The 20,915-nt window shown below is 35.0% G+C and overlaps 1 protein-coding gene across 1 annotated transcript in view; it reads left to right on the plus strand.

The window, feature by feature from the left end:
* LOC108689650 (T-box transcription factor TBX20-like) overlaps positions 1–20,915 on the plus strand; it is a 71,355-nt gene that overhangs the window by 14,110 nt on the left and 36,330 nt on the right. Inside the window, exon 3 of the mRNA XM_018196507.1 lies at positions 14,483–14,756. Within this exon, the coding sequence (XP_018051996.1) occupies positions 14,483–14,756 (274 nt within the window). The remainder of the gene's footprint in view (positions 1–14,482; positions 14,757–20,915) is intronic.

Here is a 20,915-nt window from a genome sequence, read left to right on the forward strand (position 1 = left end):
AGCTGAGATAACTGATTGATATGACTATAATCTTCTGATTTGTTCAATAAGAAATTTTTCTGAATGTAAAAATAGTTGAATAAACACTATCTTGTAATTGTAATAACTATAAAATAATATAAAGTAACAAAAAACTATAAAGTATATAATAGTTTATTCAACTATGTACATTTTAATTCTATACATAAAACTTGTATAATTGTTACTTTTATAGTTACCACTATGTCTTTTACTCTGAGTGGATAGGACGACGAATCTTTAACAAAGATAATTCTTGTAAAGTTGTTGTTTCTCTTTATTTTCTAATTATTTCGAAGATTAATAATATGAGTATTTCACGTTTCATTAAAAACTCTGAAATTCGTAGCAAATTTTACGAAAATATTGAGAATATGAAGGTTAAGTATGTAATTTATTTATTTCACAAAAACGAAAGTTTACTATAGTTATATTATCTGTATTATTTATTATTTATAATATAATTTTATTTGTACGAAGGCTTATTAATTATCTTAATACAGCAATTTATCTATAAAGAAATATATATATATTCAAGTATCTTTCTTTAAATTAATGTATCAGTCTCAAAAAGGCTGCAGATAAGAGAGTATTTTTAACGCAGAACATGAGAACACATACAGAATAGAGAAATCCTTCGGCTCTTTCAACCTCGTCATCCATCGGCAATTATCTTTATGATATCATAACGCGACTCATATTCACGCGCTCGTTAATCAGTCATATTTAAAGACCGCGACGCCGAAACGAGTGGCTTTAATTCGCAAGCAAACAGCGAGAAAAGGCACGGGCAAGAATCCCCGGACGCCGAGAAGAGGATTGTCGGTAATGCGGGGCAGCGACCAGCTACGTCGGCGTACCTGAACTAATGGATTTCATTGACTGACGTTTTACGAGATATTTAAGGAAGTTTCAGACATAATTTATCGCGCCCGTTTACGCGCGGACGCACGCATTTTTATATGTATGCTAATAAAGTTCGGCCGGCGTGGTCGCAGCTGCGGCCGGGATGCGTGACTACGTTGGAATTATGAGATATTCGTGCGCACGGTTGCGCGGGGTTAGTCGAGAGAGCTAACCATCGGTTGTCTCAACGGTGCGTGTGCGTGTGCGTGTAGTCGTGTACAGCCTCGAGGCGCTACAGCGATGATCGATGCGTCGCATTATCGCCCGAAGTTTCGCGATCGCGATCGAGGACCCGCGGAACGTCGAGACTCCGCTCTTTAGAAACTCCCCGGAGATGCTTTGATCGAGATAAGCTTCCAGGCTAATTGCGAAATACCGCACCGGATAGAGCGGATCTGCATCTTTTGCTCGATGGTGTCGAGGTACTTGTGAACCGGACGCGCGCTTCTCTCTTTCTCTTTTTCTCTCGATTATTAATAATCGCTAGAAAACATATATTCTTGCGATCACGATGAAAAAACATTTCGAATATTTACAGGATAGTATCATTCATTAATGTTAAGGTTTTGTAGCTTGAGATATTAAATTATTAATAATCACTTCTGCAGAAATTAATGTTTAATACTTTTTTTGTTGCAATTTCTAATATTATTTCTGGCATCTCATCAATATTCGATTCCAACTCTTTTCCAATAATGACATGATAGTTGACCTACTATCCGTAATTCTAAAGATTTTGTCGATACTATTAATAAAGTTTCTATGCCATTTACAATTTTTCTGTTAATTGATTTTTGCGCAAAGAGTCTCGTCTAATTTAAAGCATCAAATGAATCGATCTATACATTTTCTGAAATCAAGGAATCAATTTATTAATAGTAATAATCGAAAGGTTTCCGAATCGTGTTTCTTTAATTATTATTATTAATAACTCGCAGAACGCAACAGTAACATCAATATTATAATTTCCCAATCAACAACATAATATGACACATGTTGTACATAACAGTTATATCGTTGTGGAATCGTGTTAAATTATAATATTGGTATAATAATACACTTATAAGACCCAGCATGCCCCTATGAAGTGAAGTCAACAGTACGATGAGATGCAAAACATCGGTGAATCTCTATCTTTCTCTTACGCGTATATATTCATAGTAATGGAGAAGAATAGAGATTACCGTTATTTTTGCTCTTACTCATTCTTACTGTACTATCGGCTTCACTTCTACTATGGGGGCATGCTGGGTTTATCTTATAAGTCTATGAGTATAATATTCTGATAGTTCTGTAGGAAGTGCCAAAAAACATATTCTCACAATTACGATGCAAAACATTTGGAACGTTTGCAAAAGAATTCTTTAATTTATGGAGATGTAAATATGAAGCATAAGATATTCAATAAATAATAATAAACAACAATCAATAATTCAACAAATAACAATCGCTTCTGTAGAAATTAATATTTAGTATTCTTTTTATGACAATTTTCTATTATTTCTGGTAACCTATTCTTAACCATATTTGATTCCAATATTCTCTTTCAATAATGACACGTCATCTATAATTCTAAAATTTATTTTGGAAGACCTATTATAAAACTGATAAAATTTTTCGCCAATAGCAATCTTTCTATAATTTGATTTTTGTGAAACCTCGCGTTTAATTCACTTAGAACGCGCACTTTAATTACAATTAAACATGTATTAATCATTCGCTCTGCTGGACACCAGTGTTTTATTTCACGCAGCTAACGTTTTGCTTCGAGTAGCGCGTTTTACTAGCGACATTGTGATATATTTATGCGGTGCAGAAAGTAGACGATAATCCGATAAGCCACGCAACTACAGTGAATGTGATTGCGGTTAAGCCGCACCATGCGCAATTACGAAGCGCAACGAAAATTGTGCAAACAGGTGCCTTCCGATCGAGCCTATTTACGCGGAATCTACTTACAGCATCTTAGAGATCTGCGTCTCTTGAGATATTCCACATATTTGAAAGAATTCCATTGATAAGATCGCCTCAAATCATTTCGTCTTTTTATCCTATGTTCATTTAACTCGCTCGTCAAGCAACAAATTACGGGATCGAGAAGTTTCGCGGCCTCGAGTGACCATTCAGATTGCCGTTTTGATAAATCCACCATTGCACTCTAAAGATATTATACGAACTAATTCTTTCTATGAATGTGTACTTTCTTATTTCTTCTCCGGACACCCCATGGTTCGTACCGCAGGCTGTTTGTCGGTAGAAATGTAGCTGTTACTAAAGCGCAACCTTGAGGTATTACCGAGGTGATCAACGTCGGGCATACGCCATATGTGTTTGTCCAGAGCGCACTTGGATATTAGATGTACTCCGGATAAGCCCAGCGACTTCATCATTAACGCCTACGGTTCCTCCTCGCAACAATGTGACACGCAGCACTATTACGTTATCGAAAGGAGAAAGCGACATGTTAAATAAATTGCACGTTAACTCGTTTGACTTCGTCATCGCCATCTCTTCGATCACGATCTTCGTCGAGCAGCAAAGTAGATACTCGCGTGAGTATCAATGCTCCACGGTTCCACAGTAAATTTTCCGGATCTTCAATATCATTCCAAAGTAACGAATGACCCTTGAATGATCCTCGAGTTACTGATTGACGTGACGTACTTCTTGCTACCTTGGTGTTCGCAATAAAAGATATAACTGAGAAATAGTGGAAATCAAGAGAGTAGAAGGTAAAAGTAAGCGACTTCGCGCGCGCTATGCAGGAGGTAGATAATAATCGATAAGCCGCGCAAGCTTGTAATCGAGAGTGCGATTTCGGATAAGACGGGGCAGGCCTCTAATTACGAAATACTTAGCGGCTCTTGGGGAGCCGGATAATTATCGTCGGGCATAAGGTGTCGGGGATGAGAAGCCACCTTCCAGCGGACGAAACTTCAGAAACGCGATCGGTGAATTGCTACATTATAAGCAACCCGCGAAGTGTGTGTGTTTACGCCAGAGCGAGGAAAGCAGATGATAATTGGATAAGTCGCGTACGCACGGGATGATTTCGGATAAGACGGACGGCGCGTAATTACAAAACGCCGCGAGAGTGCCTCGGGCAGGGAGGAGCGATGATCGCCTGAGAATATAACCCGCCGCAATCCGTGCAACCTTGAGACGTCGTCACGAAGAACATGTAGCGATATCGTCGTTGGGGAAGTGAAAAGCGATATCGAGCTTTAGTAGCCATTCGCAATATTGCTTGGACTAACCGTGAAAAGTGAGCGAATTACAAGAGAGAAGGTTATTCGATGATACGCATATATGGCAAACAAAGTCTTTATTCCGATGATTTAACCGTGGGGAATTGAAAGATAAGGAAAGACAAATTATAAGACATTGACAAACAATGCTTTAGCCTTTCCGAAATAAACGGAATTAGCTGCTTACAGATTTAGAGCCTTGAACATTAGGTACTCTAGAGATTTCAGAGATTCCTGAACACAATAAGTACCACTGAGCTTCATTAAAAAAATTCGAAGTAATCCCAGGGCGTGCCGCTGTTCTCTGTGTCCTCGGCGGAGCGACGACGATCGATATATCAAGAACGCGACGATGCACGAATAGCGTCGTTAGCACGAGCGACTTGGCACGAAATCCCAGCTGAGCGAGCTGAACGTCAGTCCAACGAGTGACAATACGGATTCGGATTCTACCAATCAGGTGGAATTGTCCGGCCCTACGGGGTGCCAGGACCGTAAACTCCTTTGGTTTCTTCTCAAGCGTCCCAGGGTTCTTTCTTTCCCACGTTCGCATCATTCGCCACGTTTCGACCATTCCTCTCGCTTCTCTTTACTTTTATTTATCGTTTCCTTTACATTTTCTATAGTTTAACTGTTTCTAAAAACGGAAAACACATGTACAAATTCGGCATGTACTAAACGGTAAACATTGTCAAAGGTTACCGAAAAAAGGAAATAGATCTCTCGATATTATTTTCTTTGAAAGAATTATTTTCTTTTTGAAGAAAATAATGTACAAATAAACTTTTGATTTATAATTTAAAAAGAAAAGTATGAAAGATAATTAAGTGGAACCTTTTACGTAATCGTTTATTCGTAAAAGTAGCTCCTCTTTATTTCTTCGTTACCAAAGAAGGTTGAATAAATTATCTAATTTTGATCTGATATGCAAGTTTTCTGATGCTGTTATTCATGTTTTCTTGTATTTCTTGATGCTATGTGTTATGTGCAAATGTTTAATTTTAAACTGCTCTGATAGGAATATGTTGAAAATCGCATTTAAAGTAACACAATTTCATCGAAATCTGATTCCTGATTACAATTTTCAATTGATTATAATTTTCCATCAATTTATCTTGAGATTAATGTTTGTAAATAATTCAACACATTAAAAAATACAAAAAAATATACATAAGAGAAGTGTTCCATTGCTTAGAGGTTAAACTTTTTATTCAATGACGTGGACAATGAATACAATAGAATAATTTTGATCAAATCAATAGAATCTTCTTATGTATGTTTTTTTTCTTTGTGCAAAAAAGTTCCATTTAGGTCAGTAATCTAGTAATTTTACCCATCCTCTTTTTAATTTCAGTAAAGGATGTAATGTTCGTTCTAATTAGGCGTTTACTTATCAAACAAATCGCTATAATTTATCGATGATGTAGCGGCGATCGGTTAAACTATTTTTTGTATATGCGGCGGAAAGCGAAATGGTCGCTCCGCGAAGTGAATGCTATCGTTGCCGTTGTCATCGTCGTCATCGCGGCTATGCGTTTTTTTCAACGTTTAAGTGGGTAACCGTGGACTGTGAACCACACGGAATAGGAGGTGCGGACGAGCAGGTCAGAAGAGAGACAGGATACTGGCGGATAGAGGGTACTCGTCACGCGAACCCTTCATCAAGGTGCCAGCAACCTACATTATACACTCACACGCGACCCGGGACGATCGTGTGCACGTTACACCGCGGAGAACATGCACAGAGAACAACATGTCGAGAGAAGGAGAAAAAGAGAGAGGGAAATAAAAGATAGAGAAGTCGAGAGGAGGTAGGGAGATAGGGAGAGGAAAGAGAGAGAGAGAGAGAGAGAGAGAGAGAGAGAGAGAGAGAGAGGGGGGGGGGGGGGGGGGGGGGAGAGGGTAGATAGACATCTCTTCATTTTAGACCCCGTTTTCGCGCGGTTACACGAAGTGCACATAATAAATACGCGGGATAACAGTCTTAGAAGGCCTCCTCGAGTGGACTAAATACACTAATGCACGTAACGAATACGAGAGATAACATCCTTGAGAGAACTTGCAATGGATTAAGAATAGATACTGCGTCTCGCACCAAATATATCAAAGCATATACCAAGCATAATCAAATACTCGCGTGTTTGATATAGTTTGCCACAATTTAATTAATAAATGCAGAATTTTTGCGAATTATCATTATTAGATAAAAAAAGAAAACAATTTTAGGGAGAAGTATCTAAAAATTTAGAGATAAAATAATTTTGTAGATATTAAAGTAATTATATAGACGTTGAAACTAATTGTTAGAATATTAAAACATATTTTGTATTATCATTAAAATTTTGTATTATCATTCCAATTATTATTTTGATGGTTCAACAAAATTATTTTCAGATCTGTATTTAGATAAATTTTTAGATCCTTTAGCAAAATCGTTTTTTCATTTAAAAAAAATGAACGCTTATAAATATATTTTAGATGTATTTAAGATATATTTATTAAGAATAATCCAAACTTGCAGATGTAACAAAGAAAATTGAATCGTTTGACATTTTTGACAAAGAGATTTATAATTGAGCGAGTGCAATAAAATTATTTTTAGTATTTTTTTGTATTCAGTTAAATTTTTAGATACTTCAACAAAACCATTTCTTCTGTATCATTAAAGTGTTCAATATTATCGAACGTTCTAAAAAAAAATACAATATTAACAATAATAAATATGAGAACGAGTTAGAAATCGTCTTACGCGATTAATTTACATATCCACGATACATAAAAAAATCTATATTTAATATTAATATTCTTGACTAATTCTACTTCTTTCATTTGGAGAAGAACATGTTTCAATTTTTATATTGAATGGTGTAATCTCCAGCGTATCGTCTCGAAACGAGTAGTCGCTTTCGCTTCGCTGTCTTTTTTCCATATAGGAAGAAGAATATCCTGCCGAGCGGCGCAGTGTCACGATCATCAGAACGTGAAACGCGCGACAGCCGCGGTATAATTACAATAGGCAGCGATCCCACCTGGCATACGGAGTCGTTAGCTCGGTAAACACATTTTAGGTTTGACTCAGGTCGAATCGCGATGTATATCCAGCGAGCTTCCGTGATCCATTTGTATTAACTTCACCGGCACGACGGGTCTTTTCCTCGGCGGGCAGTCAGTGGCCCTCTTGTATCCCATTTCCCTTGGCGGAGCAGGGAAAGATATACGAATGGTTCAAAGGGGTTCGTTCAAGGGATTGAGGTGTTTTTGCGATTATGGCTTCGTTAGCCATGAGCCATCGAAGGCTTGTTTATTTCCACCTAATTTGACGGGGAAATGTGTTGTAATGTGGGACACAAGACTCAAGACTGAATTAGAGGTGGATACGTTGACGTAGGAATAAAAAATAAATTATCTGCAGGTAAAATTACGACGTCTGTTATCGCGATCGAGAAAAGTAATGCAGGAAAACACTTGGATCGGTTAAGCCGCGATAATTCTTCTCGAGAAGTAATAAGAAGGGGCCATGTGGCGAGCGAAAGTTTCATTTTAATTGCTGCTATTATTACGATCTTAATATCCGAGGCCATATACAATGGTGATGTAATTAATTGCCGAAAAAATTAATGTAGAGGAACGAACGCGCATTTACTAAAATGGACATCGCGAGTCAATTACAAAGCTATTTAATATATATTGAAGTTAAGAAGTTGGAATAGAAGTTGAAATAGATTAATTTTTAAAAGAAATGAATGAGAACACATAAAATCTCCATTTCATATACAATGCTAAATAAATTTATCTCATAAACTATTTAATTTTTAAGACTTCTGCTAACTATTCCAAAGTGTGAGAAGCGAGAAAATACACGATAAAAATTTTTGTAAAACATTTATATTAATATGGAAATAATTTAATAAAATAACACTTACGAACGGTAGAATCAACTTATCAAATATATTAAAAATTCCTTTTTAAATAACTATATCTCTGGAAATGAATCATGCATAACCAAAAACGAAATAAATAAGCTACGTTCACAGCCATTGTCAAATTAATATTTAGAAATAAATATGATTTATTTAATTTCTCTTCAAACATAAATATAGTTTTTGGAATATTTATTAGTCTATTCTATTGATTGCAAATGTTATTTTATTGAAAAATATTTCTATTTGAATGTAACATTTACAAGAATTTTTATTGCATATTTTCTTCCAACAATCTAAATGATAGTGAGTGTACAGGAGTCTTAATAAAAATTGGAGCGGAATTGTAAAATGAATAAATTGAAACGTACAAATTTGATTTCATACGCAATGCTAAATAAATTTTGTATCACAAGATATTTAATATATCCATTTTCATGATTGTGTGTTTTTAAATATTATTTTTAAACAAAATTTTTTTAAATCGTATTTTACAAAGCCGTTGTTTCGAAAATATATTTAAAGCAAAATGGAGCTGCCACTCCGACACGGTTTGCGGTAATTTCGATAGCGATATGATCGTTTCGATAGGGAGATACTCCGCATCCGAAAGTGACACGCGCTGTAGGAATTGTCTCGTTCGTCGCGATCTTCGTAAAAACATGAGTCACTAAGCACAGGATTCATGGGATACAAATGTAATACACGATAGGAATCACTAAGGGTGACAGATTTCGAGGGAGAAATCGTCGATTGGTTCGCCATCGATACTTAAATAGTCGGCGCACTTATCCAGCAGGGTGATCGGTCTTCCCTCTAATGGCAATTTTCCGGGTGATTTATCGCGTCGGTTAAAGTTTACGAAATGCGACGATCCATACCAACAGAAATACCGGTGAGAATGGGTGTTCTTGCATATACGCATGATTGCGAAATTTATTCTTGACATAACGTGCGCGCGTGCGTGCAGCAGGTGAAAGTCGAGCACTCGGAGGAAACGTCGTCCACGTCAAGGCCGGCTTCAGGCGATAAGCGAGTTAGCTGCAGCTGCCTCAGGGTGGAGGGCTGAAGGAGGTGTAAACGACCCTGATGATTTTATAAAGTGTCAACTCGGGGTAATTACGATAGTACGCACAACCGCGTTGTTTTTTGATGGCGGGATTAATACCCACATTACAGCAACGTGCGTGGCCACAAATGTTCACTGCTCATTTAAAAATATATGCAAAACTGTATACAACCTGGGGATATACGAGTGTTTAGCACCTGCCTTTAAGTAAACAACAAAAATCCTGTATGCGGAAATTCACCCTTAATACATATGATTTTCTGGTTCTTTGTTACACACATTGTCGTCGTATCCGTATTAATCATCACTTTTATAAATGTGCAAAAATTATTAAGTGATTCTTACATATATACAGTAACATCTTTAGAAAATAGTTCTTTATAAAGTTGTGTAAAAAAAAAAAAGGAAAAAGAGTACCATTTAAGCACCAGGTGCTTAAGTATTTTAAAGAAAAAGGCACTTATCTTGTAAACTAAGAATTAACATTAAGGATTAATACAGCCCGCACTTGCATTAAAAATAAATTATTTAAGAATTTTTAAGTTTAATAGGAATCCAGGTCACTTCTGTAATTATTGACTAGATAATATTATCGTGCGATTGATATCATTGTATTGAATTAAAAAATTTTCGGATTTTTTTTTGTTATCTCTAAAATTCTTCTTCGTTTAGGAGGAACTACATGCAGTTCCCTAAAGTTCTACCTTATAGCAGTTTCACGACGACGTTGTCAATCACAGTTATTTTGAATTTTATGTATCGAATGTCACGTCGTCGTCGCTGTGAAATCGAGAAGCGAATCTCAGGTATGACACGCTCGGAATTGAATTACAAACGTGGAGAAATGAGGTGCGAGGTCTCGCAGACTCCGTCGTCGGCTCCGCGAATAAAGAGCTTGTTTCTCGCGCGCAGGCGATGTGTGCGCATTTCGAATGCACCGCTCGGCTAATTCCTCGCCTGAGGGCCGACAATCGTGTCGTTAAGGTGTGTCGGATCTCCAGGCGACGTAACGACGATACTATTCAACGCGATTGGACAATATGCTTGTTAAAAACCACACGAACCTAACCGAACGCGTACGTGCTGCGGAATAGGGAGGATCATTTTCGAGAAGCTCGAAAACCGCAAAACCACTTCCCGAGGAGGTGAGGTCCGCGTCGCAGGGGACCATTCTCCAAGGTATGGGACTACGAATAGACAGTGGCAAAGCATTCGCGTGATGCAACCGAGCCTTTCTTATCTGCGTTTCGCTTAAGGATCCCAATCTCGTTTCGTCCAGCTTCGTCATGAACGAGGCCTATGGCCTCAGGCCCTCTCACTGAACTAAAAGGAGAAGGCCTGTCATCGAATAAATAGATCTAGAAAACCGCAACAATTACGCTTGCGGTCTTGTTATCTTTCGAAGAAGCTGGCACGCGGAAAGCATGGTTCTGCCAAAATATCTAAAAATTTAGCCAGATACAGATTTGAAAATTATTTTATTTTAGATCATCAAAATAATTATACAGAATGCTCAACTGATTGCTAGAATGAAAATCTTTTTGTAGTATTACTTATTTATGCTTCAGCGTTCTATGTAATAATTTTGATAATCCAAAATTATTTTTAGATTTGTACTACCTAATAATTTTTAGATACTTTATGTAGACTAAAATCGTTGTTCTTGTGCAGGGGTAAAATTGTGCAGAGGGAGAGCAATTTTACTGAAATGTCTAAAAACTTAGCTAGATACAGATTTGAAAATAATTTTGTTGGACCATTAAAATAATTATGTATAAGGAAACTCAAGCGGGCTGCAAAAAATTTTGACATTCTAGCAAACAATTTGACCGTCCTATATAATGACAATTTCATGGTGAATAGTTCAACAAAATTATTTTTAGGATTATTTTCGAATTATTTTCTATATTTTTAGCTAAATTTTTAGGTATTTTTGGAAAACTGTTCTTTCTATGAACAAGGATTCAGGGAGAACGAAAGCGCTGTTTTTAAGCTATTCCACATGAAAATAACGATTTTGTTGAAAATAATCAATAAATGTGACTGCAGTTTTATCGATGATTTTACATGCGATGCATATAAAATCTTAATGGAAACATATCTTTTTTTTATAATCGAACGATGTGAGAGATGTCTGACTCGAAAATATATACGCATACATTCGAGAATATATTTTTATATATTCCAATATTATCGAATGTTTTTCTAGCTATATATACTAGAGAATTATGACAAATTATTAAAAAATAGTGGTTATTTCAGTAACATCATTAATCATAACGTTCTCCAATACTTAATATTGATCAATTAATCCTCATCGACTTTGGAAATCCAAATATAATCTCACTCCTTAGAATTCTAATGTTCATATGTGACGTTTCCTAGACTCATAGGACTCATCAATTTACCACTGAACATCAATTAATTAATCCATGCTTTAACGGAAGAGCTTACGTAACTATTTTACGTGTGTATGTAATTATGATAAATTAGTATAAGACGTCAATCAATTTCGATGTTTGTCTGGCAGCATTATCTCGATGCATTATCTATTCGCGTGGTTCAGATTAGTATCGTGCCGGTCAGTCGCCACATAAGAAACGCGAAGACCCCGCAGATCTGACTGGACATGAAGAACTGGTACGCAGATGTTCGTACCATTATAGCCAATAATACATGAATTCCCACATAGATTATCAGGATTGTCAAACACAGTAAAAGAGGCGTTATCTTCAGCGGCAGTCTGTTCAGTTTCATCATAAGCGCGCGTATTACTTTGTTTCTTGGTGTCTGATATGGTGTTACTCTTGCAGCTGTTTCCTTCGGATAGATTATCATTCTCGTTGCGATCGGCATTTCAATTTTTCTCAAAGGCGTCAACTCACTCATCTTCTCGATTCTCGGTTTCGACGGTTCTCCGAGCATTTGCAGTCTATCCGGCGACAGAATTTGTTGTATAATCGCAGGAACGTCAGTTTTGGGCTGAGTTTTCGGAATTCTGATCACAGCAATTTTGGTGGAGGATGAGGTTGCGGAGATCGACATAGCACCCTTCGAAGGTACAGATGTGACAGAAACGTCTGTTTTTAAAGAACTTAGCAGCGTTACTTGAGAAAACTCATCCGGCAAGAGTACGTCTTTCCCTGGCGTGATTTCCTTCATATCGGGTTTCTGACGATGATGACGACAGTGATGATGGTGATGATGAGCCTTTAGTGGATTGCACGGTCCTGGACATACCATTGGCCTACCTCGACAGGCATGTCGAGGCGGATCCGTCATCTTCAATCTTCTCTGATGATTCGATCAAGCTTGCGTCTAGCGCAATAATAATTAGATCAGAACTGTAATAGCGTAACAGTTATCAAGAATTATATGTAACATGGAAAAGACGGTTTTACTAAAGTACACTGAACAAAATTTATTAATACATATTTCTTTGAATAATAATAAGTAAACATTTACTTATAGTAAATAAATATTTACTCAATAAAAAAAAAAACAATAGTTGAATCAAATTAATTTTTGGTATCAAATAAATATATATTACATTTTACATTAGTTTATATTTAGTAAATATTTATTTATAAAACTATCCAAACGAATATTTATTAAAATTTAGTATTTTTTTCAATGCATCTAAAAATTTAATTAGATATAGATATTTTATTGAGTATGCTCTGTAATTTCTTAATACATAATAAAATAATAATAAAAATCAAATAACAAGAAACTTTACAGGACTTTTAGTTTTTAAAACAATGTAAAGAAAAGCATAAGAGTGCTTTTCATATCTTTGTATTGTTTTAAAATAATATTAATAATTTAAAAGATAATTTTATTAGATCATCAAAATAGTTATGTAAGACGCTCAAGCTAGTTGCTAATATCACTTTTTGCAGCATTGTTCACTTGCACTTGAGAGTTTACATAATTATTTTAATAGTCTCACAATAGTTTAACAAAATTATTTTCAAATCTGTATCTAACTAAATTTCTAAATATTTTAGCAAAATCTCTCTTCCATGTAATAGTTTCTTAAATAAAATAATATGCATTGAATATACATATTACAGCTTACATAGTTTGCAATTATAAATTATATAAAACGAAATGGTGTGATTGCGTTTCGGAATAAACGAATTTTTTTATCTCCCTATCATGTCCGCCCCAAGCTCGACATTTTAGTGATAAACTAACTGGAAGCCAGTTTTTCACTGTGAAAAAATCGCTATTAATGTATCTCATCATCTGATCGCGGAAAAATGTTTGGCGTTCTTCCACGAGGCGCGTAAATCACAGGACGCGATCCATTGCGTGCGATCGCAGCGAGAACGTACATTGTGGGCAGGATGAAAGATTTCGGTTGGGAACAGGAGGATGAAGGTCAGGCTATAATTTTCCCTGCTATGCCAGCGGGAAATTTTCAGCGCGTCTTTGCATCGTCGACGAAGGCGCGTGCGCTCTGACGTCTCTTGAAGTGTTGAAAGGTCGTTTGCAGACGCGACCGATTCAAGGCTGGAGTTCGGCTTTTGTGACGAAACTCGAGGTGCCGAGACGAATGTTTCCTTTGATCGAACTACCTACAGTTAAATTCGACTGAGTGAAATATATTAAGAAAAATATAAAGAAATTGATAATAATGACGAATACAAATAGATTTGACATTTTATTAGTTTTATGACGAATAATCTCTTAGGATTACGCTTAGAAAAGGGAGCAAGATTATAAAACTTAGAAAAGCATTTTAACTGTTGAGAAAGTTATACTGCACGCGCGGTGAAACGTTTACGCTGAAGAAAACTTGTTGCAGGCAGTGTTCTATAATTAATAACTTCTACCGTTGCGAAACTACAACGATCGTGAAAGCAGTCACGAAGTGCAAAGGTTTTACCTTGATTTTGCTATGTCATTTTGTGATTACTAGGTTATGTACCAGATATCAAACGATAAAGATCGAGACTCGTTTTTGTTTGTCGTTTTAAAGTTTAGAATTTATCACATTTCACAAATGTACGTATGTAATTACATCTTTAATTACCTAAGTTTAAATTAAGTTTTTTTATATTGTTTTAAAACGATTTAACATCGTTTTGCGCAATTAATTAATTAAATTAATTAATTAAAAAAAATAAGGTTCTAAGTACAGATATCCGCAAAAAATGGGTCACTGTAACGTTGCACTGACTCGTTTTTTATGCGAGTACGTATATTTTGTGAAATATAATTTGCTTATATAAATAGTGTTCTCACATATTTAACTCGAATAATTTATCGTGATTATGATTTGTTATTACATTGTTTTCTGCATTGTTTCGCAGACGGATGTTTCCGACGTGTCGGGTATCTTTTACCGGGCTCAAATCCGAGGGCCGTTATGCAGTGTTAATGGACATCGTGCCGGTCGACAACAAGAGGTATCGATACGCCTATCATCGAAGTTGTTGGCTCGAGGCTGGTAAAGCGGATCCGCCGGCGCCCGTGCGACTTTACGTTCATCCCGACTCACCCTTCACCGGTGAGCAACTGCGGAAACAGGTCGTCTCCTTCGAAAAAGTCAAGCTGACAAATAACGACATGGATAAGCACGGTCAGGTAAGAGGACCACTTAAATCTATCCATAATCAATTCGGATGTCATCGAGTTTTAACGATAGCTTCTTTTTAGTTGACATATCTTTAAAATTCTAAAATTGAATTAAAATTAAAAAAAATATTGAAATTTTTTTTATTTATTTCAGCACATTGATGCAGATTTCTTTTGCTAAAGCGACTATTATTTTTCGATGCTAACTGTATATTATTACTCTCATTTATTTTATTATTACTCTCAAAATCTGAATCAGTGGATAATCACTGATATCAGTGCCAAGTCACTGTAATCAGTGAATTAAATGTGAGATCCCTAACTTAGCTAATCTTTATTATGTGATCTAATTAAGCTTGTTTTAGTGCTTAAATTCAATATGGAAGATTGAAATTAACGTGCAAATATATTTCAGTTATATAATGCTCAAATATTCTTTTTTTTTTAGTTGAACTTCACTGATGATCAGTGCAAAGTATGCCATTGAATAATTAGTGATTCTCCATTGAGTCAGATTTAAAGAGTACAGAGTAATAATTGAAATTTCTGATTATTTTATCATGTAATTATAGTCATACATATTAAATACTTTTCTCTATAATTTCTGATTACTCGTATTCATAGTGCAAATAATTATTTACTCATTTTACGGCTACTTGTAATAAGAAATTTTTGCAATTCAAATATTGATGATTTTTTGAAAGATCTATCACACTCAATGTAATCCACAGTTCAGCGTCAAACGGTTAAATATTTATGCGTCGCCAATGAAGCGTGTAAGATCAACTACCGATCTCCATATATATAATCTACGTAGAATAATTTCGCGCGCAAGATTTTCCTCCTGCGGCGGCCCGCGCGCAGAAATTGTAGGCGATAAGGCGCTTCATGCACCCCGGCCATTATCCCGTTCTGTAATTTGCGTCTGCCTTTCAGCGGATGCGTAATTTCTGGGCCGCGGCATATCTCCCCTTTATTTCGGAGTTTAGCGCACAATGGCCGCCGGACGCGAAATGTCGGAACCATTGGACATGCTACCGCTATTACGTGGCGCGGGGAACCCTCTTTCCGTCGCGTTCGATTACGCCCCGAAGATATATAATCCACGAATATAACACCGACGATTATATTTAGATTTTAAAGAAAAATGCCTTGGCTTAAGCTTTTTAAAAAATGTAAAAGACTTAATTTAGAAGGATTTAATTCTCAGAGAAAATTTTGAGATTATATTTTTTTTGAGATTATATATTTTTTTTAATGTTCAATTTTAACCTTTCGAAACTGACGGTCTACTGCCTTTATAGAAATCTAATATTAATCAATTTAACATCGAAATACAATAATTAATTATTTATTTTAAGTAGTAAAAAAGTATTGTTGTTTAATACTTTTAGTACAAATAAGTAATCAATTAGGATAGCATGTTTCGAATATGATACCATTTTGAACGAAATAAGATATCGATCCAATTTCAAAATTTAAGTTTGATAACCTTGATCTCATTGTGCGGAGGATACTAAAGGGTATTAAACGATTAGGAAGAAGTCTTGAACCTTGAAAAGTGAATTTAAATTTAGATATATCGTTCTCAGAATTATACTATGTTTAAAATTGTATCACGTTACCACCTACTTTTCAGTAATAAATTGACTAGTAGATATCTAGGGTGGATCCAATTATAAATCTTTTTGTAAAAAATGTCAAATAATTTAATTTTTTTGATGTTACATCTGCAAATTCGGATTATTCTTATTAAAACACTTAATATTCATTCTTTTTTTATATAAGTTGTATCATTTTGTTTCCTTGAAATTAATATCTGTTGACTAACATAAATTAGTACCTTTTGATTAACATAAACTTACAGACTCAGCATCAGTAATTGTGTTGCAGATTTTTGGTATCAGTTTTGGAGGGTTAAATCTGTCAAGTTTTAGACTACATTAAATGAAAATAGATCAATGAAATTAATTACATATATTATTGTATAAATTCGTAAAAAATATTAGACAAAAAGAACCGCCTCGAATACGGCATTTTTCACTTGCGTGTGTTAAATTAGGCTATTGTTAAAATAAAAATCTATTTAGACGTTCTCGCGGACGGTGACATCATGAAGAATCGTCGTCTTTGTAAATCCGACGACTGCAAAAGTGACCTGTGAATTTATTAACATAGTAACGTTGGCGATGCTCGCAGTGCCGTTTTTCATACCTTCATATCAATTCCCTCAGCCTTTTCTCGCGTGATCATTGACGAGTCCTCGACCGCGCGCGCCGAAAATGGCCTCGTAAAACGAATGAGCTGGGACAATACCCTCAGGATGGAAGCGTGGGCTCATGGGTTATCGGTACAGATCGTTAATCGTGGGCGTCGATATTGCCCACGAATAATATTCTATCCTCGCCATTGTCGCCGTCGTCGTTAGTCGATCGATGAGCCAATTTCTCGCCATCCGTGGAAACATATTTCAGAACGAAGGTGTGAATAAAGTTTATTTCAAATTATGTATATGATAATCGGAAAATGACACGAGAGGAAAATTTGATGAATTTTGTAGCAACACGTAAACCATGAAGAAAAAGACAGGCGAGCATTTACGGTGAGAATTAATGAAAATTTCGAAGCGAAATCGGCTATAATTTCAAGCATTTACGTGCAAAGTCGCACTGAGCCGATAAAGTTGATATTGAGGAGAAAAATTTCAGACTGCGCGAGTCTGTCGGCAATAAAACGTCGTCTCCTTTCTTGATAAAGTGGCAAGCGCGAAGTTGCCGTGCGATAATGAAAAGTTGGAAGTTCATGGAAAAGAGGTGGAATAGCGCTCGGCAACAGAAATCGGGAATTACAACAGGAAATGTTGTTAATTACCTAATCTTAGAAGACAAGTAGTTTTAATCATATCAATTGAAAATATTTTGCACACAATGCAAGTTCTATTACATCTTAAAAGTATTTATATAAAAAATGGATCAGTACATAATTTGTGGAATAAACTAAAATGCAATTGATACAAGCAAATGTACTAATTTCCTTCATAAAATTATTTATATTAAAAATAATTATGGTAAATAGAATTGAATCAATATATAATTTATGTAACAACTTAAAATGCAATCAACAAATAGACTGCTTTCGTTGATACCTTAAAAGTAGTTAAAAATATTTATGTAAAAAGAATTAAGTAATTATGATATGATAATCTAAAAGGAAATTATATAACAAATGAACTTTTATTAATTGCAATAATATTGGGCTACCAAAATTTTAATGCGACACGACAGATCTTTGTCAGCTAGATTTGAGCTGCAAATTATTTCAATAAAGTAAAAAATGTTATTAGTTAAAAAATGTTTTTTCTTTCACGTGAAGAATCACATTTATCTTTTTCTGTTTTGGTCGAAAATCTTTTTAAGGGAATTAATTTATTTTTATTTATAAATTTTTATTCAATATAAATCTAAGGGAATTAAATAAATTATAATTTTAAAATAAATTTAAAAAATCAAATGAAATCACAACAAAAATATCATAAAAATAAATGTTATCTTTTCTTCATAATTAAAATCACATAATTCTTCATTATTCTCGAGATGTAAACATTTTAAAAAAGGATAACAATGAAGTAACATCAATAAATTCTTTGATAACGATTGAAAAAACAAACATGATTGCCTGAATTTTAATTAACTTTAATCATTTATAACTGTAACCTCGACATTTTCTGAAGATTTTTGGCACTCGTGACAAAATATTTGGTTACTGTATTGAGCGATATACAATAAATAAATTTTTTTATTGAAAGAAACGCGCATAATCATAATTTGATTATAATTGGGCGATACTCTTTTATTTCTCATGGGATAGGAGGGACAAAATGTAATTGAAGCTCAAATAAGTGAAATTGAATTTTTCATTAAATTGAACAATAACGTAGAGAGTTTCTCTTTATATCCGTTCTTATCAATCTCCACCATACAAATTAGCCCTGATAAATCTTTAGTTGCGCACATGAAATACGAAACACCTGCGTCAAAGAATTTTCCTTTTGTTACGTTTCTACATTTTCCATGTAGAAGCCATACTCGCATTATATTAGGGGCACGATCGAATGTGTAAAATAAACACTTGGACGAATTTCAAAGCTAGCAGTGTTGTTTAATTCGCGAATGAATGATACATACATTGATATTTTGTCTCGATGCGTTTTCCTTCTTATTAACGTGGGAATTCGAAACCGCGTAGAATAAATGCGCGAATTTACGGCGTGATTTCTGCCTTTACCGCGAGATTGGCAATAAACCGCGCGAAACTTAATATTCCGCTATCTCTTCTGGCGTCCTGTTGTAAACGTTCGATAAAAGTTAATCCTCAGCCTGAAATATTTCTTTTATTCCTTAATTGGAAACATGTATTTTCACGTGTCCCGCATGGATACCAACAAGAAACGAGAGATTGCTAAATCCAAGACATATTGAGTTCCCTTAAAAACAATGATGCTTGTAATGCTCGATAAAAATAATTTTAACAAGATAATAAGATATTTCTGAGATTATGATTTTACGCCTAAACTCTTGTCTTAAAATCTCAAAGATCCTCAAGTTGATTTCTGATTCCACACACTGAAAAAAGAATAGCAGTTACCAAATGTTTAATGAAATAATTGTAATCAAATGTTTGATTAATATAACCAAAAATAATTTTACTTCTCTAAATATTTAATAAGTATTACCAATCATAATAATAATAATATAATCAAATATTCAATAAATAATCACTGAACATTTAGAAAAGTAAAATTATTTTTGGTTATATTAATGTAATTGAAATTATTTCATTCAATATTTGATAGCTATAACTAAATTCTTTTTTTAATGCAAGAAAAATACTATTTTACTAAAAATTTAATTAGATACAGATCTGAAAATAATTATGTAGGATATTCAAAATGATTGCGAAATTACAATATTGTGTGTAATTATTTCGATGATTAACAAAATTATTTTCAGATCCGTACATAAATAAATTTTTAAATACTTTAACCAAATCGTTCTTTTTGTGTATAATTATTAAAATTTTCGATTAATTCCAAATCACATAATAATGTATACTTTAATAATGATGCAAACAATTAATAATTATATAAGAATCATCAGAATTCTTTCTTTTTAATCGCGCACAACTTTAAAATTATAAATACCTCAACAAAAGATTATTTTCTTAAAAAAGAAAAAAATTATTTTCTCTCTTTATTGCAAACTTGTCATTAAATTGTTAGGGGGTTAATCCTTGAATAAACAGGCTGCGACAATCTTCCTACCCCTGGGGTCTGGAAAAGTCGCAGGTCTTTCGTGACCGTAAAAACTGGGACTCTATGGGATTGTTCGCCTCGGGAGGGTGCAGCGGGTTACAAGAAAGGAAAAAAAGGGGGGGGAAGCCTCGTGCTAGCTTGGGAGCACATGCTCATAATGTTGTGGGTATTATAGGCGGTCCATGGCTGGTATCGTAGGTGGTGTATAGTAGGTAGTATGAAGACGGCGTTACCTATAAGCTAATAAATTGAACGGATGTTTGCCCCGAGCTTTTGTCATGATGATCACGGGTAGCCCACGCCTGGTCCCGTCGAGCACCTTTTGAATCTCTCGAGACGGCTCCGGCCGTCGCCTCGGCTTCGCCTCAGCTTGTCTCTTCCTCACGACGACTGAGGAGGACGCGTGTAAACGCGTGCATGAATGCTTTTCGGAGCTTTATCCGCGAGTGAAGGATAAATCATAGAAATGATAATCACGATGGGCGATTTCCTGTCTCTCTTCGCTGCAAGTATTCTTTTTTTTTCCTCTTCTCCTCTTTTACGCGATTTACTCGGATGACTCGGTAACCGTGCAATCGCGGTACTTCAATGTCGTTGCGAAGGAAGCGAACGCGCCTCCTAAATGTATTTAACTTTTCAGTAGGTGGTCTAAAGATATCTTAGTCATAAGTTGGTACATGAGATACTCAAAACACTTAAAAAAATTTATTTCATAGCTAGATTTTTTATTAATAATTATATAATTATGTTACAGTAAATTTACAATAATTATATCTTTATGAAGATATGTAATGTAGAGATATGTAAAAATAATAAACTACAAGTTTATTATTTTAATAAACTACAAGTTTATTATT

This window comes from Atta colombica, unplaced genomic scaffold (assembly GCF_001594045.1).
Source record: "Atta colombica isolate Treedump-2 unplaced genomic scaffold, Acol1.0 scaffold274, whole genome shotgun sequence".
In the NCBI taxonomy this organism is placed as follows: domain Eukaryota; kingdom Metazoa; phylum Arthropoda; class Insecta; order Hymenoptera; family Formicidae; genus Atta; species Atta colombica.